We start from the raw sequence: 18,938 nt of genomic DNA, 5'->3' as shown, positions 1-18,938 counted from the left end.
ATCTCATTTTTCCTGCTACGCCAGGTCTCTGATCTGAGAACAGCTTCCCTCCCAGTGACAAACACTGCATACAGTTACAGGCTGCGACCACATCACACGTCTGATGGCGACCGAGACGGCAGGGAAAGAACACGTCAGTGAAGGTGTCATTTTCCTAAATGAAATGTGTAATCTTCAGTCCATGTAAAAAGTCTGAAGCCGCTGCTGAAAAGGCTCACAGGTCCTGCATTTTGCCCTGCAAAGCTTTTCATTCTGATTATCTTTGATTTGATCCAACGTTCAGCATGAAGGTGAGGGAGGATGTTGCATCGCGTGGGGGATAAGCTGTGAGGTTTGTGCTGTGTGTCCAGTGTATCTCAAACCAACTCTATGGGCGTCAGCCAGACCTCCCTCCTCCCTCTCTCCCCCCATCGTCCCCCCATCTCCCACATCCTGGTCTCTCTGTATGTTTCAGAATCAGAATGATGGACTTAAGATTAAGACATTGGATGGGCAGCTCTAACTCACCCGTCTGACCTTTAAGAACCGCACATCTCGTCAGGATCTCGGTTGAAGCTCTGAATGTGTCGGTGTGTTAGGCTGCCTCCTGCACTGCCTCTTTTAAAAACATGTTATTGTTTGTTGGCTTTTAACTCCATATGAGAGCTGCCTTTCTCGGTCTCAAGCTGCTTCTCATCACTTCCACCGTGTTGTTGTCCTTTTGTCTTTCAGACAGGTTGTTGTTGTCTGCAGGTGTTCATTAAAAGAATCGATTCAGCGCTCAGCCCTGATGTGAGGGATTTTTTTGTGTTTTTGCTGAACGTCCCGCTCTCGAGCCTCTGAGCAGACGGTGTTTGTGGACACAGCTGACGTGGTTCTGTGAAGGCTTTGAGAAGGTCACGGTGTCATACAGTGGCAATAAAACACAGCAGGATTCTGTAGGTTTACTGTTGTTATGAGGTGCTGATGGGACAGACGTCAGAGACGGAGTGGATTCTGGTCAGACCAGGTTCAGGTCGGATGAGATGAGGCTTAAAAACCAGACAGCAGCGGTGAACACTTTTGTTTTTTTTGGCTCCAAATGTTTGCCTGCTTCAAGTGGTGACTCAGAGCTCAGACAGACAGTGTGTGACACTTATTGTGTTTATACATGGAGCTTCCTTTGTACCACTTTAATAACTTGAATTTACTGGATGTATTCATCATCACATTTTTATTCTATTGATGATGATGGCCATTTTTACAAGAGGGGAGCTAATTGGCACTGCGCACAAAAAGAACCTCGTGTATCAACACCATCAATGCATATCAAGATGAAATGTTCCTGATAAAGTCCTTGAGGTCCAACACGAGTGCCGTGATGAAAACAACAACAAAAAATAAGCATGTTTATGAGTGTGGCTGTGGATTTCTTTCCATTCGAGTCTACTGATGGTGAGCTTTGCTGCAGACCGAAACATCTCAGCAGCTTGTTGGGCGGATTGGCATGCATCACGTCAAAAACAGTAGCTATGAAACAGAATCAGATCTGTGTCCATTGACTCCACCTTTCAGGGTGAACCAGCTTCATCCCAAGTCAAAAACTTTATTACTTATTTTCATCAAATGGTCTTGTCTGTGCTCCCCTTCAGCAGAGACGTCGTAGGCATCAGTCCAAGGACTGGTGGGTCATTTCTGTCAGTCAGCATCACTTACTGATTCACCCAGAAAGCCTTACTGCCTTTGAGCTTCAGAAATGTTTGGAAAAGGGGAAGCACACGGTTAGAGGGCTCGGCCCACGTACAGAAGGGTGGAATCCCTTCGTGGCAGCTACTTGGGTTCGAGTCCAGCCTGCTGTCCTCTGCTCCATGTCTTTCCCCTTCTCATATTAGATGTATTATATAGACAAAAGTATTGGGACACACCTCTTTATCTTTGAATTCAGGTGTGGTGTGAGGCTGTTTCTCAGGTTTGGGCCCCTGACTTCCAGTGAAGGGAAATCTTAATGCTTTGAAGAACTTGACCGGCCCACACAGAGCCCTGACCTCAACCCCATCCAACACCTTTGGGATGAACTGGAACGGAGATTGTGAGCCAGGCCTTTTGGTCCAACATCAGTGTGTGACCTCACAAATGCTCTACTGCATGAATGGGCACAAATTCCCACAGAAACACTCCAACATGTTGTGGAAAGCCTTCACAGAAGAGTGGAAGCTGTTAGAGCTGCAAAGCTGTCTGTGAGTTTACGAGACGGCATTAAGGTCCATATTGGTCATGTGGCCCAGTACTTTTGTCCATATAGTGTACTAGACTGATGTACATGAGAGACCATCCCTGACTGGGTGCTGACCTCTGAGCTCCTCCACAGGGAGGTGAAGGACTTCCCTTCAGAGTCAGTAAAGTATCACAACATCCTCATGACTGAACTGCACTTCATTTCCAGCTCCCGGAAGTCGTTTGGCAGCAGTCGACTGACTTTAAGCACCTGTCACAAACTCCCAGGATGCCTTTCACCTCACATTCATCACTGCTGTTACAAAGCATGAAATGAGGCCGGGAGGCAGGGACGGGCGTGACATCCCCGCACGCTCTTCACTGACTTTTATCAGCTTCAGTTTGTTCTGCTTTTATTGTGTTTGGGGATAATAAAGTATGAAATGAGAAATTTAATAACGAGTGTGCTGAAGTCCACTGTTGCAGGCTCGCTGATATGCATGAAGTGTGTTGTGTTTATTTCTTGGTGAATTTGTGAACAGCGTTTTGTCAGTCAGTGCTGCCTGTCTGTCCGCTAGCCAAAGGTCAATTTCACGTATTTTCATTTAATTATTCCACACAGACGCTGCATTGTAAACACTGAGCCAAAATTACCCCAGGAATATCTCAGACCGACTCCTTCCCTTTAACTCAAGAGCACAAAGTAAAACTTTATTTCATACCATTTGTGACTCATTTATTACGAGTCATCAGTCAGGATGAAGCTGGTGAGTTATTAAAGGGTAGAGTTGCTGGTTCAGTCTTCGTGTCCATGTGTCCGTGAGTAAGCCATGAACCTCACAGGGTAAAGTGTTTGTTATCCATGTGTTTTATATTACCATCAAGAACATATCTTTAATCATTTTACATAATCTAAACATGAATAAAGTTTGCTGTTTCTGATGGTCACCACACTCGTGTTTCTTCCAGATACGTGAGATCGCGTACGAAACACAATATCGACATGCGTATTGGGATCCACTCGGGCTCCGTGCTGTGTGGCGTGTTGGGACTCAGGAAGTGGCAGTTCGACGTCTGGTCCTGGGACGTGGACATCGCCAACAAGCTGGAGTCTGGAGGGATCCCAGGGTGAGTGAACTTGTTCCAGTTTCTAAGTCTGATCTTGTTTTCTCTCCTGCGTTCACGACTTCCGAGCAGGTGAAAAAACTTCAATTCAATTCAGTTCAACTTTATTTAAAGTGACAATTCATAACACAGTTATCTCAAGACACTTTACAGGTGTGTAAACAACAACAAGGAAACACAACAAGACAGGGGGGAGAGGAGAGACAGGAGAGGGGGAGAGACAGGAGAGGGGGAGAGACAGGAGAGGGGGAGAGACAGGAGAGGGGGAGAGACAGGAGAGGGAGGAGAGGAGAGACAGGAGAGGGGGAGAGACAGGAGAGGGAGGAGAGGAGAGACAGGAGAGGGAGGAGAGGAGAGACAGGAGAGGGAGAGAGACAGGAGAGGGGGGAGAGGAGAGACAGGGAGAGGGGGAGAGACAGGAGAGGGGGGAGAGGAGAGACAGGGAGAGGGGGAGAGACAGGAGAGGGGGGAGAGGAGAGACAGGGAGAGGGGGAGAGACAGTAGAGACATGTTCTGTACATTCTGCCAAATTCTGTTTGTGTTGTCACTGTTGTGTTCCTGTTTGAGCTTGAGGCTCAGGGTGGGATTAGTTCTCTGGTTTTAAGTATCCTGCCGGCATGCGTTACTGAGCCGGGCTGTAACCCTGACCTGTGCTGCATGACGAAGGTGCATGAAGCTCCACTTTCTCTGCAGTTTTTGTGAGCCACAGACAAGATGGTTTCAACTCAACCAAAACACCGAGCACTCACCGATAAGTGCGTCTCAGTCGGCTTGCCGTGGTGCTTTTCCACCATCTGACGGTAAATAAAATCCCTTATGGCCCTTGTGGCTTCCTGTCTTGTTCCAGGAGGATCCACATCTCCAAAGCTGCTTTAGACTGTCTGAACGGCGACTACGAGGTGGAGGAGGGACACGGGAAGGACCGCAACGACTTCCTGCGCCGCCACAACATCGAGACGTACCTTATCAAGCAGCCGGAGGAGAGTCTGCTCACCCTGCCGGAAGACATCATGAAGGAGGCGGCGAGCTCGGCCGACCGCCGGGCCAGCAGCGCCACCTTCAACGAGGCGTCCTGGAGCCCCGAGCTTCCCTTCGACAACATTGTGGGGAAGCAGAATGTAAGTCCCGCCGCTGCTTGTAATTCAGTTGTCACACTGTGAAAAAAACGTCAGTCCGAGCAGCAAACTTGTTCTGCAGCTGAGGATTAAACTTTTATTTTTGTTCAAACAGCATTTCACAGGAGGAAGTTCTTCTACCAGGACATTTTAGCCATTTAACCAAATAGAAAGGAATGAAATGACCTGGAGACTGTGTGCAGACTTTGTTAGAATAAGACTTTAAGCCTCACTGCAGGACAAAGTTGGACAAAGATGGACGCTTTTTGCAGTGCATGGGATCTTCTCAGTTGTCCCGCCTGTTTGTTGGTTGTTTTGTCTTTATTTGTGCGAATGAGCGGATTGCTTTCTGCGGAGAGACTGTGTGTCAGCCTGCTTGTTTGTGAGGATGACGAGCTTCTGATTGTGTGGCCCATTGAACATCCTCTTCATCCCTTCTTCATCTGTCTGCGTCCCCGTCCGCCCAAATCAGAGGCATCATGTGGACATTGTTGGTGATTTTCGTTAGAACGTTTGAGAAAATGGTGCAGGGTCAAGGTGTTTTTCCATAACTCAGTATCATAACACAGAGCTTTAGAAGTACCAGGTTCAGTATCCAACCCAGATGGACTGTGATGAAAACTGTCATCTGCACAGGTTTTACCGTGTGTCCTGCTGGGCGTTAAGTCAAGGCAAGACATGACATGAGAGTTCATACCTGACCTGCTCCCTCTGATCTTATACAGTGCAAAGCCACATGCACTATACAGACAAAAGTATTGGGACACCTGGCGATTACACCAACAGGGACTTTATTGAGACTGGACTTGAAATACACAGACCGCTTTGTAGTCATCCGTTCCAGTTCATCCCAAAGGTGTTGGATGGGGTTGAGGTCAGGGCTCTGTGTGGGCCAGTCAAGTTCTTCCACACCAAACTCATCCAACCATGTCTTTATGGAGCTTTGCTTTGTGCACTGGGGCACAGTCATGCTGGAATAGAAAAGGGTCTTCCTTCACTGGAGGTCAGGGTCGAGCCCAAACCTTGAGAGACAGCCCCTGTCTGAATACTTTTGTCTATACAGTGTATTTTATGTCTTACTTTTGTCTTTTATTTGAAAGCACTTTGGGACGTCTGGTCTGGAACAGCTCTGTGTAAATAAATTAAGCCTCATTAGTTGCTGCCACCCAAAATAAAATCAACAGAAGAGATGAATGTGAATCACGACAACAAGCAGGGCCGACAAACTTCGCCTGCGTTTACTCCTGGGCTTCGGTCCAGACGATGTCAGCCGTTCCCCGACTCGTACGTGGACGTATGAGCTGCTGTCCCCCCACACACTCACAGACGTGTCATCAGAGGGGAGTGGCTGAAGCTCAGGCCACAGTTGCAGTCCCAGATTGGATGGAGGGGACAAGCTGTTGGCTGCTGGCCGCCTCCCAGCAGCAAAAACACGCCGCCTGGTCGGGACTCCATGTTCCCCCACCAGAACCAAACGGTGACTTTCTCCAACCTGCTGCTTCTGCTGCGGGCTGTTAATCACATCTCATCAGGAACATGTGAAACGTCTCGCTTTTATATTAGAAGTGATTAATTGAGAAAGTAATAATAATAATGATGATATTAGATTTATCAATAATAAAAATAATTGTTAGTTACGCAGTTTGAATCAAGAACTTTTATTTCACTCACGTTTCCTGTACACAGATTCCCTTTCACAATAAAAGCCTTAGATGTACTGTTAGACTGCATGGCTGCTTATCAGGGAGGAACTTCACCATCACACCATTTTAAGAAGAATCAGCTGTTTTATTGACAGTATATATATTTTTACATACACACACTGAATTTGTCTTCTGCATTTGACCCATCCTTAGCTGAACACACATTGTATTTTCCTTTAATCAGTAAAGTATCTGTCTGTCTGTCTATCTGAAGCAGAAGTCGTCAGCGCTCATGTGCACCACGACAGCGTTTCAGTTTTCCGCCCTGCAGCTCTGAGAGAACGCTGGACTCCACGCCACCGTACACAAGGACCTGAACAGCTCATAGCGCCGGGCGTAAGCGTGCGTTTGGATGCTGAGGAATGTTATTTCTGAGACGAGCTGCGTCTTTGACAGCCTGTCAGGACAGTCGTTTCAAAGAGTGGCTCTTTGCATATCAAAGGCTTCTCCGAGACGTTTTAAAGTGTCTTTCATGCTGCCGCCCGGCTCCGCCTGGAGCCGAAATTCTCCTTCTCCGGTGGTTTTTCTGTCCTGCGGGTCCCCGTCCTCACTTCCTGTTGGTCTGTTCAGTTTTCAGCATCACTGGATTGAGGACAAGGTGGAATATTAGTGTGTGTGTGAGAGACAGAGGAATAAAAAGAGGAGGAGTGAATGAAATGTAGGAAACGAGAGACGGCACATATTTTATTTTATTGGATTTAAATTATGTGAGTGCGTTCACTGTGGTGCTGCACAGTGAACCTAACTGATCAAAAGTGATCAAGACTCACTGAGCTCACATAACTGAAGAAGTCGTGCACAGAATAAAATGATGAAGTGATGACATCTTTGATCCAGAAGGTCAAAGGTCAGCTTCCCTGCGATGTTTCCTGTCCGTCATTCAGCAGCAGAACTCGGGAACTGAAGGGCAGGTTGGGACGTGGATGGAAAGTGAGAGTTGGCTGGTTCGTGGAGGCGTCCAACCACAAGGTGCTAATTGTTGTTTTATTATGAAGTACACTGAGGACTAATGAATAAATGACATCATATCCTGTCCATCAGTGTGTCAGTACTACAGGACTGATTTATCAGGAGGGAAGACTGGGCCGATGAGCTCTGTGCAGGCTCTGCGTCCCGGCTGAGTGGCTCTGTCTTCACCTCTTTCATGCTTCACTGTGTGCCTGCTGGCTCCCATGATGCACAGCACTGTCACTGCGCTTTCGCCTCAAAGGAGGCTGCATGTCTCCTCAGAAGACCCAGTCGGTGTCTCTGCACTGTGAAGAAACGGGTTCGTTTCCACATTTCCTTTTCTGGCCCAGCATCAGCCAGTCCGTGCTGATGCTGGGCTTTCTGAGACGTTTGCTTTCCCGTCAGCTGAGGCGAGTCTGCTGAATGTTCAAACGATGTCGGGAGGCTCGGTGGTCTGAGACACACTGCAGCTCCACCTTAATTCACTCTGCCTCCACCTGCCTGGTCACATTAAAGACCGGCCTTAATGCGGGCTACATGCCCGTTAGCAAGAATATGTGAATAAATACCAACATGTTCTCTCTTCCATCAGCCCCGGTTCAGCTCCGGTCCTTGAGTTGGTTGCTCATGTTTTTAGCTCAACCTGACGGCTGTTATCTGTGAGTAGCCATGTTAGGAACAACACGTTCCCGTTCAGCTCGTCACGTACTGACACTTTGACACGTCGGTTAGCTGAGGCTCGTAGAAACGGCAAAAAGATCTGTGACGTGTGCTTCCTGTCTGACTGTGTCCAGCGTCTACACGCCAGTTTGCTGTCAGATTGTAAGCAGTCAAAAGGCTGCCTGGGAGGTTGCAATAGGTTGCGATTATTGAACATGTCTAACTTGGTGAGTAAAGGATTTGTTTCCATCAAATCAGAGGTGATTGCATAAACAGCAGAAAGACGAACCAAGACGGCTTTGGTTGAGTTTTAGTTTGTGTTTGAATGACGTGCGTTTTATGATGACTTAACAAGAAAGTTCAGCTCATATTGGCTTTGTGAAAGAGAGAAACTTGAATTCAGAAGGTGGATGTTTGTAAGAAGTTCTGTTAAAGAAATGCTAGCCAGCAGGTGAAAATGCTGACCTGTTGGTGCTACATCCAAAGGATCAACAGCTCCGTGAGAATCCATCCTTGGATATTTGTACATGTTTGTAAGTTTCAGTGCAATCTGTCTGATATTTCAGTGTGCACTACAGTGCTGTTCCAGATCCTTCATGTGCCCCGCGGCGTGTTTCTGGTTTACATAACGGCCTGCTTACAATCCTTTGAAGAACACCGGTTCCAAACAAGTCATGTTGCAGTGAATTGTACTCTCTGCCTCCCAAGTATAATGTGTCACACTACCAGACATGTGAGACACATGAAAATCCTCTGATATCACTGTGTGTGTCCACGCTGACTGGTCCACCCACACTCCCGCCCCACCTCCGCTTGGCCTTTTCCTGGCATCATATGTTGGCATTTCCAGGAGACAAACATGTCCTGTTACTAATGTGTATCATAACATGTAACCCCATACTGCGTCCCCTATACAGCCAACCACAGCTCATGGCAGCATCACACTGGCCGCTTTAAAGGAGGGAAATGTCAGACATGGAAGCATGTGCCCTTTAGGCTGCATGTTTCCTCAGGGAGGTCAAAAACAATCATGGCAGCCGGGCTCATAGCAACCGTCCCCTCTGAGTGATTGTGTGGTTGGACGGCTGAGGGCAGGGATCTTATTGACTCTGTGAAGTGGCCTATGATGCATCCGATCCTGATGTTCGATTCGATTTCCGATGTAGAGTTGTGCCTCTTTCCTGTGATCCATGCGGTACCCTGCTGGTCCCAGAACAGGGTCTAGCACCACAGCACAGCTGAGCCTTTATTTTCAGTGGCAGTGGAGCGCCTGCAGTGTTCTCAGACGTGTCTCAGCCTGACTCGCAGAGCGGCAGTTTAGTGCACAGAATCTCTGTAGAAAGTGTCATCCTGGGTTTGAATATTTAGCTCGATGACAGACTCGTGCAGTTTCATCGAGTCCCTGGAAAGAAGAGAATACGTGTGGCGTGAGGGACATCTTTGAAGGTTTTTCAAAGGAAATGTTTCACAAAGGAAGAAAGTGTTAAAATATCCCTCCTCACATACTGATGGGCCTTTTCTTTAAAAGGTAGTACAACAGCAACAGCCGTAGCTGAGTTTGTGAAACAGTGAGTAGCACCGATTACAAAAAGGTAAGAACACATTTTAGCGGATTTCACAGCAGGGGCATGAAATATTTTCATGATCCCGACTCAGCACCGACTTCCTGCAGACTCTATTAGTTGCCAGGCAACCTCACAACAGGAAGTGACCAGCCAAGAAATAGTCTGACTGAAAAACCATAACGTGTTGTTTTCACAGTTTGCTTTTTGACTAAACAGACGAGACAGGACACGTTAAATCATGTAAATCAGCGGGGAGGAACAGAACGATATTGATTAAGCTTCCATAATAGTACAAAAACCCGATACCTGACACCTCTTCTGAGTTCTCAGCAGCCAGACTCTGACACACTTCTGACCACCGTAGTGTGTGATGAGGTGACACAGGTTATCAGTCTGCGTTATAACGATTGAATCATTCAGATTGTTGTATTGACAGGAATACACAGTGTGGACATTGAAATGGGCTGAAGGTGAAAAGGCTCAGTAATGACGCCGTTAGATGGAAGGCGTTAACACTCACACATAAAACCACCGTGTGAGCTGAGATCCTCATGAAAACAAGCTGATTAGAGGGTCCACATGTCATCGTCCACGAACACAAACTCATCTGATTCCACAAAATGCCGTCCGATTGTCTTCATTCTAATGAAGCTCCGGTGTTTTCCGGGACTGTTGAGATGTTAATGATTTGACACGCAGGCCACACGTTTTCATTCATATGCAACAGAGGTCTTCATCAGGTTCAGGTTCAGCTTGAGTTCAGCTCTCTGCCTTATCTTCACTGTGTGCTGAGAGCAAAAATGGCCAATTTAAATTCAGTGAGTGCTGTGTTCTGGCAGAGGCACATTTAGGTAAGGTCTACGTTTTAAACGTATTTTATTTCATTTTTATCAGATGAATTAAAATTCACAAGGTGAAGTGTGTTAATTTCCTTAAACATAAATTTATGTGAGTCAGTGTGGCTGTTCAGCCCAGCTGGCAGAATAAACGTTAGCACTGTACTGTTCTGCAAACCGTGCAGGAATTATGTTGAAACTTCATGCTCCTTTGCATTTTTATTTTCAGTTTCATGTTGTGAAAACGCTGTGCTTAAGGTCTGGTCAGGTTTACTTAAGGTTCACTCAAACACCTGGTTTTGTCACCTCAAACACAGCTGGAAAATCACCTGGTGTGTGCTTCAAAATATCTGCTGTCGGTGCCACAAAGACAGCTTCACAATGAGCCGGTTTGTGGTTCTGAATCTTGCTTGGTATCCTTCGTGCCAAGGAGCCTCACCACCAGCACCACCACCACCACCAGCAGCAGCAGCAGCTCCTCCACCTCTTGATCAATTCAGCTCATACCCATGTAATCAGAACATGTTGTAACAGGTGCTGTAGTACTGCTGTGTGATGCATTTGTATGAAATGTACATTACATTCATTCAGGTTCATTTGGGTATAATGAAATTTACTCAAACTGCTTCCAAGTGATTTTGTGGCGCTGATGGAAGGACTGAGTGAGAGGTTTGACTGGTCAGTTGCTTACGTGTCTCGCAGCTGAATACTGAAGTTGTCTCAGTGTGTGTCGGGCACTGAGTGATAAACCTTTGAACTGCTGTCTTCTCCAGGTGGCTCCAATTAGACTGAAACGACACTCAGGGAAAGTTAGAAGGGGGCTGACAGGTAAAAGAAGTTTCGTTGACAACATCAGCCCTTTGGTGAACTTTTTAAATGATCTCCCTGTGAGGGATTAATTTGTTAATGACCAGGACTCAAAGTGAGAGCAGCTGAGGCGTCTGATTGGCCAGAGTTGGTGAGAGACACTTTTCTCACACGCATCACACATTTGTCTCATAATCACTTTAATGGCTGCTGGCTTTCTGGGACTCAGACACTCCAAAGGGCAATTTGTCCAAAGTTGCCAAGTGGCTGCTTTAGCTCAGGGCTAATGGTGGGGAGCTAATGGCTCAGAGAAAATTACTCCTCACGTATGACCTTTATCACTTCCACCTCAAGTGCTTCGCTTTAACAAATGTGACAGCGTTTTACCTTGACTTATCGCACAGTGCAGCCCATCAATGGACCACGGCTTTTTTAATATGCTTAAGCTTGTGGATGACAAATGTGTACTGCAGCAACTGGAGACAACTTTGACACTGGACATTGTGGTCTAGCAGACCTTTTCTATTCCAGCATGACTGTGCCCCAGTGCACAAAGCAAAGCTCCATAAAGACATGGTTGGATGAGTTTGGTGTGGAAGAACTTGACTGGCCCACACAGAGCCCTGACCTCAACCCCATCCAACACCTTTGGGATGAACTGGAACGGAGATTGTGAGCCAGGCCTTTTGGTCCAACATCAGTGTGTGACCTCACAAATGCTCTACTGCATGAATGGGCACAAATTCCCACAGAAACACTCCAACATGTTGTGGAAAGCCTTCACAGAAGAGTGGAAGCTGTTAGAGCTGCAAAGCTGTCTGTGTGTTTACAATGAGACGTCATTAAAGTCCCTGTTGGTGTGATGGGCAGCTGGACCAATACTTTTGTCCACATAGAGTATTATAGGAATCTGGACAGATGTGGATGGAAACTGAGACTTGACTAGTGCACATAGCATAGCAAGCACTCATTTGTCCATTGTAAGTGCTTTGGTATACTGGCTGGAGTACTGAGATTAGCAATCCACCAAAGCTTTAAAGCCTTTATGCTTTCGTTCCAATGTCATTGCATATTAATGAAGTTGCATGCAGTGACTGAAAACCTGCTTGTCTGTTGTGTTCAAGGACACTGACATGAAAAATTTGAGTCGGTTACCTTTTTTGTAGTTGGATAATTAAAATGTAGGAGAGAAAGGATCACCAGAAGTGTTCTGATGGAGCGTTACTGCAGTAAGCTCCATAACCAACAAGAAGAAATCAAGGTGATAAATAATTCACAATAATTATCTGTCTGCAGCCAGGTATTAATGAGGACACTAAGGTCAAAAACTTTTTGTGGGGTCAGTCTGGCAGTTTAAAAATCTTCAAAGGGTGTTTGAAAAACTGAAACATGGTGAGTTTGGATATTCATGCTGGGATATTTAATGTAATGAAAATATAATTGAAGATTTAACTAAAAAAATAAAACAGAATAGTTGATGAGATTCAAATGAAAAACCATCAGGGTGGCTAGAAAAAAAACAAGACAGAGTCGTGGAAGGTTACGACCTTCAGTGTATTTTTGTTAGGAGGAGAGAGGGAAGGCGAAGCGAGACGGGAAGTGATGAAGTGGAAAATTAAAACCTGAGGAGGCCCTTAAAAACCTGCTGTCATCCAGTCACCATTTACAGTATTTCATATTAATGTCTTACAAGGTTGTCCTGGTTGAGGACAAAATGCATTTTAAGTCTTTGTTTCAAAACTGCTGAAACATTTTGAAGTTTTTAAAGGGACAGTTCACCCTAAAACCAAAACTACATGTTCCTCCTCTTCCCTGTAGTGCTGTTTATCCATCCAGGTTTGTAGTGAGTTTTGGATCGGTTGTAGAGGTGTCTGCCTTCTCTTCAATTAATGGAACTAGATGACACTTGTGGTGCTCAAAGCACCAAAAAAAGGGCATTTGAAACACTCAACAAATGTGTCTTTCCAGAAATCATGGCCTGGTTACTGAAGGTCATTTTCTTTCTGTGTCAGCGCACAGGAAATAAAGTGCAGCTACCTACGGATGAGAGGCTAGCAAACTAAGCTAACTAACCTAAGTAACATTCCAAATCATTATTGTTAACATCCTGTCACGACCACGAGCCTCTTGTCCAGGAGCAGATGCACGTTTGGTGATACGGAAGTAAAACATTTCCTACGTGAAGCTGCACACAACAAGGTCTGTGGATTTTGATTTTGGAGTGAACTGTGCCTTTAAATTCTTTTGAAAACGTGATTATTTTCTAAAGTTTCCCTTGGTAAAGATGAGCACAGTGACATAAATGTTTTGAATTAGATGTAATTTTGTGCATTTATCCTCGCACTTTACAAATGAAGTCTTCATCTTCTCTCGGCTTTGTTTTTCTTTTGTCCTCCATTTCAGGCTTTTTGTTTTGTTTAGTTTTTTTAATTTCCACCTGTTTTCTGTGTTTCCATTTCCTGTCCAACCCTTTTCCAATCACAGCTGTGGACATAAATAACAGCTTTGTCATAATGCGAGCATAATTACAAGCTTTGTCACCACTAACACCAGCGCCGAGTGAAAATGCTGCGAGTGAATGACAGATGCATGACTTGCTCTGAGCTGCCTGTCTGACTGCGAACGTTGCATTTTGGTCTTCCCTTTTCTTCCTTTACCTTAAATTTCTTTTTCTTTTGTGTATGTAATGAACGTAACTTTGTGCGTGTGTCTGTTCTTCTTTTTCATTTGTAACTTGAATGAAACAAAAGGGGGACAAGCAGGTTCATTCTATGTGCATGTGCTTCCCCCCCTAGACTCTGGCTGCCCTAACGAGAAATTCGATAAATCTGCTTCCAAACCATCTCGCACAAGCTTTGCATGTCCACTCTGGTCCTGAGGAAATTAACAAGCGAATAGAGAGCGCCATCGACTTACGGAGTGGCGATAAGTTGAGAAGAGAGCATATCAAGCCTTTCTCACTGATGTTTAAAGACTCCAGCCTGGAACAGAAGGTAGCTGGGGTTTTAGACAGATAACTGTTTATTTTTCTTTCTTTCTCCCTGCTCATATCTATTCTTAGATGAAGATACTCAGAAGCAAAACAAGAACCAACTCTCTTTTTTTCCCTATCATGAGTAAGCTAAAGGCACCTGTTTAATCACAGAGGAATAAAGCATAGCATTTTATTTTATTTTACAGTATTTACATGAGTCACTGATGCAAACCTTAATGGCATAACCGAGAGATGATGTGAAACTTATGTGAAAATCATGCAATACCTCATACATATACAAGGCTGGGGCTTTCTTTTCACACACTACTTTCCTCTGTTTGGTCCTCCAGTGTACGGAGTCTGAAGTCTGCCACCAGAATAATTATGGACTCACAGCCACTAATTATTAGGTATTTGAGTAAAAATAAGTACAAATAAAAAAATAAAAATTTAAAAATGTTCTTTTTGTGATTTCAATCATCATTTGTACTTGAATTTAAAATTTTATTAATGTCAGCCAGAAAGGATTTTGGCATTGAAATTTAAAAAATCTGAAATTAAAAAGGAAAGATTGGAATTGAAACATTTGTACTTGAAAAAGTTTAATTAGCAATTTAAACAAGCAAATACAGAACAATACCAGAATAAAATAAAATAATTTTTAATGTCAAACTAGTCAAACTGCTGCAACAGTATAACAACATAATAAGATAATATATGTATAAATACATTGTTCTTGAGAACTTTTAAAATTAATTTATTAATTGTTTTTAACTAAATGTTGTGGAAGTATAATTATTCAGCCGGCACACTTCAGACTCCACATTAACATGCATGAATAGACACCGTGAATCTAATCTCCTACAGTAGACTCAGACTATAAACCAACATAACCATGACTCATGTTTGATTCTGAAATTTAAAAAAAAATTAAAAATTAAATCAGCTTTGACTTTTACTTCCATAAGCAGAGAATAGTCAGCTGGGTGAAAACACTGAAGTTTGGCAATATTGATTTGTTTTGCAGAGACTGCAGAACTTCCTTCAGTTTACTCATGACTCAAAGTCCATGCCATGGACCTGTTACCCTTTTACAGTCTTGTGGAAAAAGTTGAATGTTTGACTTTTTTTTTCCTTTTTTACAGGAGCACATTGCATTCATGAAAGAAAAGAAAATGTTTCTGTGATGTGTTCTCAAATTAAAAGACCTTCAAGTGTATAGATACTAGAGTTCATTAATGAAAGGCTGGATCACTAGACCACTGCAAGGTTTTTAATTTTGATGGAAATTGCATTGCTGCAGCTGTGTTATAAAACATTTGTAAAACAAAAAAAGATAAAGTCAGTAAGAATCAGATCTTTGTAAAATAACGACAAAATGTCAGTATAATTAAGAAATTCTGTGATGACATCCACCTCAGTTTATCTCCCCAACAATCAGCTTTTGGGTCAGTTAATACAGACTGTGTAACCATGCACTGTTCAAACCCACAGAACTTTCTGTTGGAGATGCTGATGTTTATAAAAACATTAAATATATCACGCTGAAATCAGGGAAAGCTACACGTTTTCTAATTAATGGAGTCTTCAGTGGTAAAGAATGGTCAGGTTAAGAGATAAGAGATAAAATCACTTAGAGGGAAATGAAAGTAGAAAAGTAGATTTTGAAGGGCTTCATTTGCTTTGTTTCCTCTTTGGTTTGATGCTATGGTACATTAACACTATAAATGGGTGTATTTACAGAGCAGCAATTTGTGCTGTCAACAGCTGACGCCAAGTAAACTTGTTTTGTCCATAGCAAAGAAATCCAATGAAATAGCTTATAGCAGCCTTTTGACTGATCCCTTAATGCTCCTGATCCACAGGCAATTCTCTTACAAGGCTTTTAAGTCAGAATCTCGAGATATGGAAGTCATAAATACAAGAAAATGTGTCTGATGTTTTCTTTGGTGAATGCAATGCACTTCTGTAGCCCCCTCCATTTTTTGTTCCATGAATACGATCACCTTTAACCTTTGAGTTGACCTTCATATTGGCCCTTCTCCCCGCCTCCACATCTATGTTCCCCTTTGAATCCCGCTGCCATCTTCAAAACTTTTCCGAGAACCTTATCTTTTGTTGACCTCTCAGTCTCTTCAGTAAATGTGCAGTGATTTGCTGTTGGCCTACCTCCACCTTTTTTTTCTCCTTTTTGTTTTTTTGCCAAAGTTGTGACGAAACGTGACGCATCATCTTGCTAATTTCCCAGCACCCTTTGAGAAAGAGACAGAGCGAGGATGGGGCAGCGGGGGTCACCGGGTAGAAAGTTTGAGATTAAGATGAGTCAGACTGTTAGTCCAGGCTGGTGACAGTCTGAAATCAGGAAATCATAATGTCCACAGTCTCACATCCCTGCCCGTTTCCGTCTTTTATCTAAACAGAAGCAATAACAGTGGAAATTTGCAATGCTCCTTTCAACATATTCACATTACAAGAAAAAACATTTTATTCTCTGCTGAAAGTGTATCTAAAAAGTTCAACATTTTGGAAAATAAGATTTTTAGGATTCTTTCCCAGAGTCAGGTAGAAATGTAATAACCTCAGTTCATGGTTTTACAGGGAGCTACGTGCTGTTTGTTTCTTGGCACAACAATCCCAAAATCCACAACTTGCTGGCTTTATGTTTCTGCCTGTGCAGCAGCTTATGCTAAGTTAAGCTAATTGCTTACAATCCACAGCTCCATATGTAATTCACAGACTTGAGATTGATAAGGAAGCAAATTAGTGCATTTTCCAAAATGTCCATTAATTTCTTTGACATCTGGCCAAATTGGCTGATGGAATTATCCATCTGGGCGAGCTTCTCGTCATTCTGTCAGTTGGTCCCCGACAAATGAACTAATAAAATAATAGTTATAGAGACTGACTGTGAAAAGGTTTCCTCTTAGTTCCAGTCTATCAGGTGAAGGTAGATTTTCACCCAACAACATTTACTAATGTCAGTTCACAGTAGTAGAGGAAAAGTAGAAAGTCATTAGCCAAACCTTAACACTGAAATAAATGCATATATTTGCTGTTTTTGCTTTTCTGATATTTTAGTGGTTGACTTGTAAGAACTGGTTAGCTTTAAAACGTTCATAGCTTTGCGGTCAGGCCTCTTTTTTTTTGTGTTAGCTCTGCGTTTGTGTATCTGACTCCGCTACCAGCTGCTAGCAAACGGCTAACGGAGAGCGTTGTGCTTGCCAGCTTTGCACCTTCCCCAGGACCCCACAGCTAACCCACCGGCTCCTGTCTCTCTCTAACGCCTGTGGTTGAACCATTGCATGCATCTGTGTCGGTGCGTTTGGTGTGTCTGAGCTGCACGTCGACGTGTCCAGTCTTCTCTGTTAGCCTGAAAACTTGTTTCTCCTCTTCTTCTCCCTTTCACACTGCAGTACTCGCAGATGAGGGACGAGGTGTTCAAGTCCAACCTGGTGTGCGCCTTCATCGTGCTCATCTTCATCACCACCATCCAAAGCCTGCTTCCCTCCGCAAGGTAAAAGAGTACGGACTGTCAACGCGGTGGACAGTTCTGACTGTTAGCTGAAAGAAACTTTAAGAGTTCACAAAGAACCACAGTACCAACACACCTCCAAGTTAGCTTCTCTTCAATTGGCTTCTTCCATCAGTGTTTCCAAAACACATTTTAAAGGTTTTAAAGAAGCAACTCTGTCCATATGATTGACACGTATAAACACAGATGACACATCTCCAGCCCAAATATCCCGGATGCAAGAGCTGCCATCTTGTTCTGGTGACGTCATTTTGAGCAGGAGTGAGGACTGACAAAATTTAACAAATGTCTAACAGGATAAAATGATTAAGTGATTTTATGTCCAAAATGTCAAATGTCAACGTCCCCTTGATGTCAGTGTTATGCAGAAAAAAAATGTCCGTCACTCAGTGCAATGGCTGCATCCAAAGGCTCAGTATGAAACCAGAAGTATGCTAAGTCCTACTGTTCCAAGGGAAATGCTACAGAATGCTGGCATAAATATCCCACAGGGCAATACATCACGATGACAACAACAACAACATAGCAGCCAATGGTGGACAGCGATCAAAACAGTTCTGCTGTAATGTCAGTAACATTTAATAAGAGCTGAGTATAAGGTTTACTTTGCCAGGTGTAATATAGTTTGATAAATTAGTTTAGTTAAGACAACGAGTCTCTCAGGAAGTGATACGTGCTCAGCAGTACGTCCAAAAAGTCGATGTTACTGTTGAACAAGTGGTAGTATTTTTGTGAAATGACAATACAATGGACAAAAATGTAAAGCTGTGAGCTCTTACAGCTTCCACTCTTCTGTGAAGGCTTTCCACAACATGTTGGAGTGTTTCTGTGGGAATTTGTGCCCATTCATGCAGTAGAGCATTTGTTGTTGTTGTCTGCTGTCACAAAGTTGGAAGCATAGCATTGTCCAAAATGTCTTGGTATGCTGAAGCATTAAGATTTCCCTTCAGGGGCTGAGCCCAAACCCTGAGGAACAGACCCATGAAGAGACTTTTGTCCATATAGTGTATTTTCTGATTAAATGTAGTAAGTATGTATTTATTCCGGAGTAAACAAAGAAAAATTTCATTCTAAAAAAACATTCAATGCAATCAAATAAATATTTATCTATTATGACAATATAAAATAAAGTTGTATTCTGCATATTCTATTTTTGATCTCTTATTCATTATTTACAGTTAAAAAATGAAAATGTCTATGATATTTTATCATATCGGGAAATCCTTAAATGTTGTATCCTCAGACTTCAGCCGACGTGTTTTATCATTATTTTGCCGTGTATCGTTTATCTGCAGGACGGTAACCATGGTGATCCAGTTCTCGGTCCTCATCGTCCTCCACTCCTGTCTGGTCCTGGTTACGACAGCAGAAGACTACAAGTGTCTGCCTCTGGTCCTGCGCAAAGCCTGCTGCTGGATCAACGAGACGTACGCAGCGCGAAACGTCATCGTCTTCGTCTCAATCCTCATCAACTTCCTGGCAGCCATGATCAATATAGTAA

General features: G+C 43.7%; 1 protein-coding gene across 2 annotated transcripts in view; it reads left to right on the top strand.

Annotated features, from left to right (window-relative positions):
* Nucleotides 1-18,938, top strand: part of adcy8 (adenylate cyclase 8 (brain)) — a 66,671-nt gene that overhangs the window by 28,531 nt on the left and 19,202 nt on the right. Inside the window, exons 6-10 of one of the 2 annotated variants that reach the window (XM_046407946.1) lie at nt 3,142-3,300; nt 4,145-4,415; nt 13,727-13,924; nt 17,319-17,419; nt 18,733-18,934. In XM_046407946.1, coding sequence (XP_046263902.1) covers nt 3,142-3,300; nt 4,145-4,415; nt 13,727-13,924; nt 17,319-17,419; nt 18,733-18,934 — 931 coding nt within the window. The remainder of the gene's footprint in view (nt 1-3,141; nt 3,301-4,144; nt 4,416-13,726; nt 13,925-17,318; nt 17,420-18,732; nt 18,935-18,938) is intronic. The other variant, XM_046407947.1, reaches the window with a different exon arrangement.

Source organism: Scatophagus argus, chromosome 13 (genome assembly GCF_020382885.2).
Source record: "Scatophagus argus isolate fScaArg1 chromosome 13, fScaArg1.pri, whole genome shotgun sequence".
Taxonomy (NCBI): Eukaryota; Metazoa; Chordata; class Actinopteri; family Scatophagidae; genus Scatophagus; species Scatophagus argus.
The sequence above is the reverse complement of the archived record's forward strand: the minus strand, read 5'-3'. Positions and strand labels throughout refer to the sequence as shown.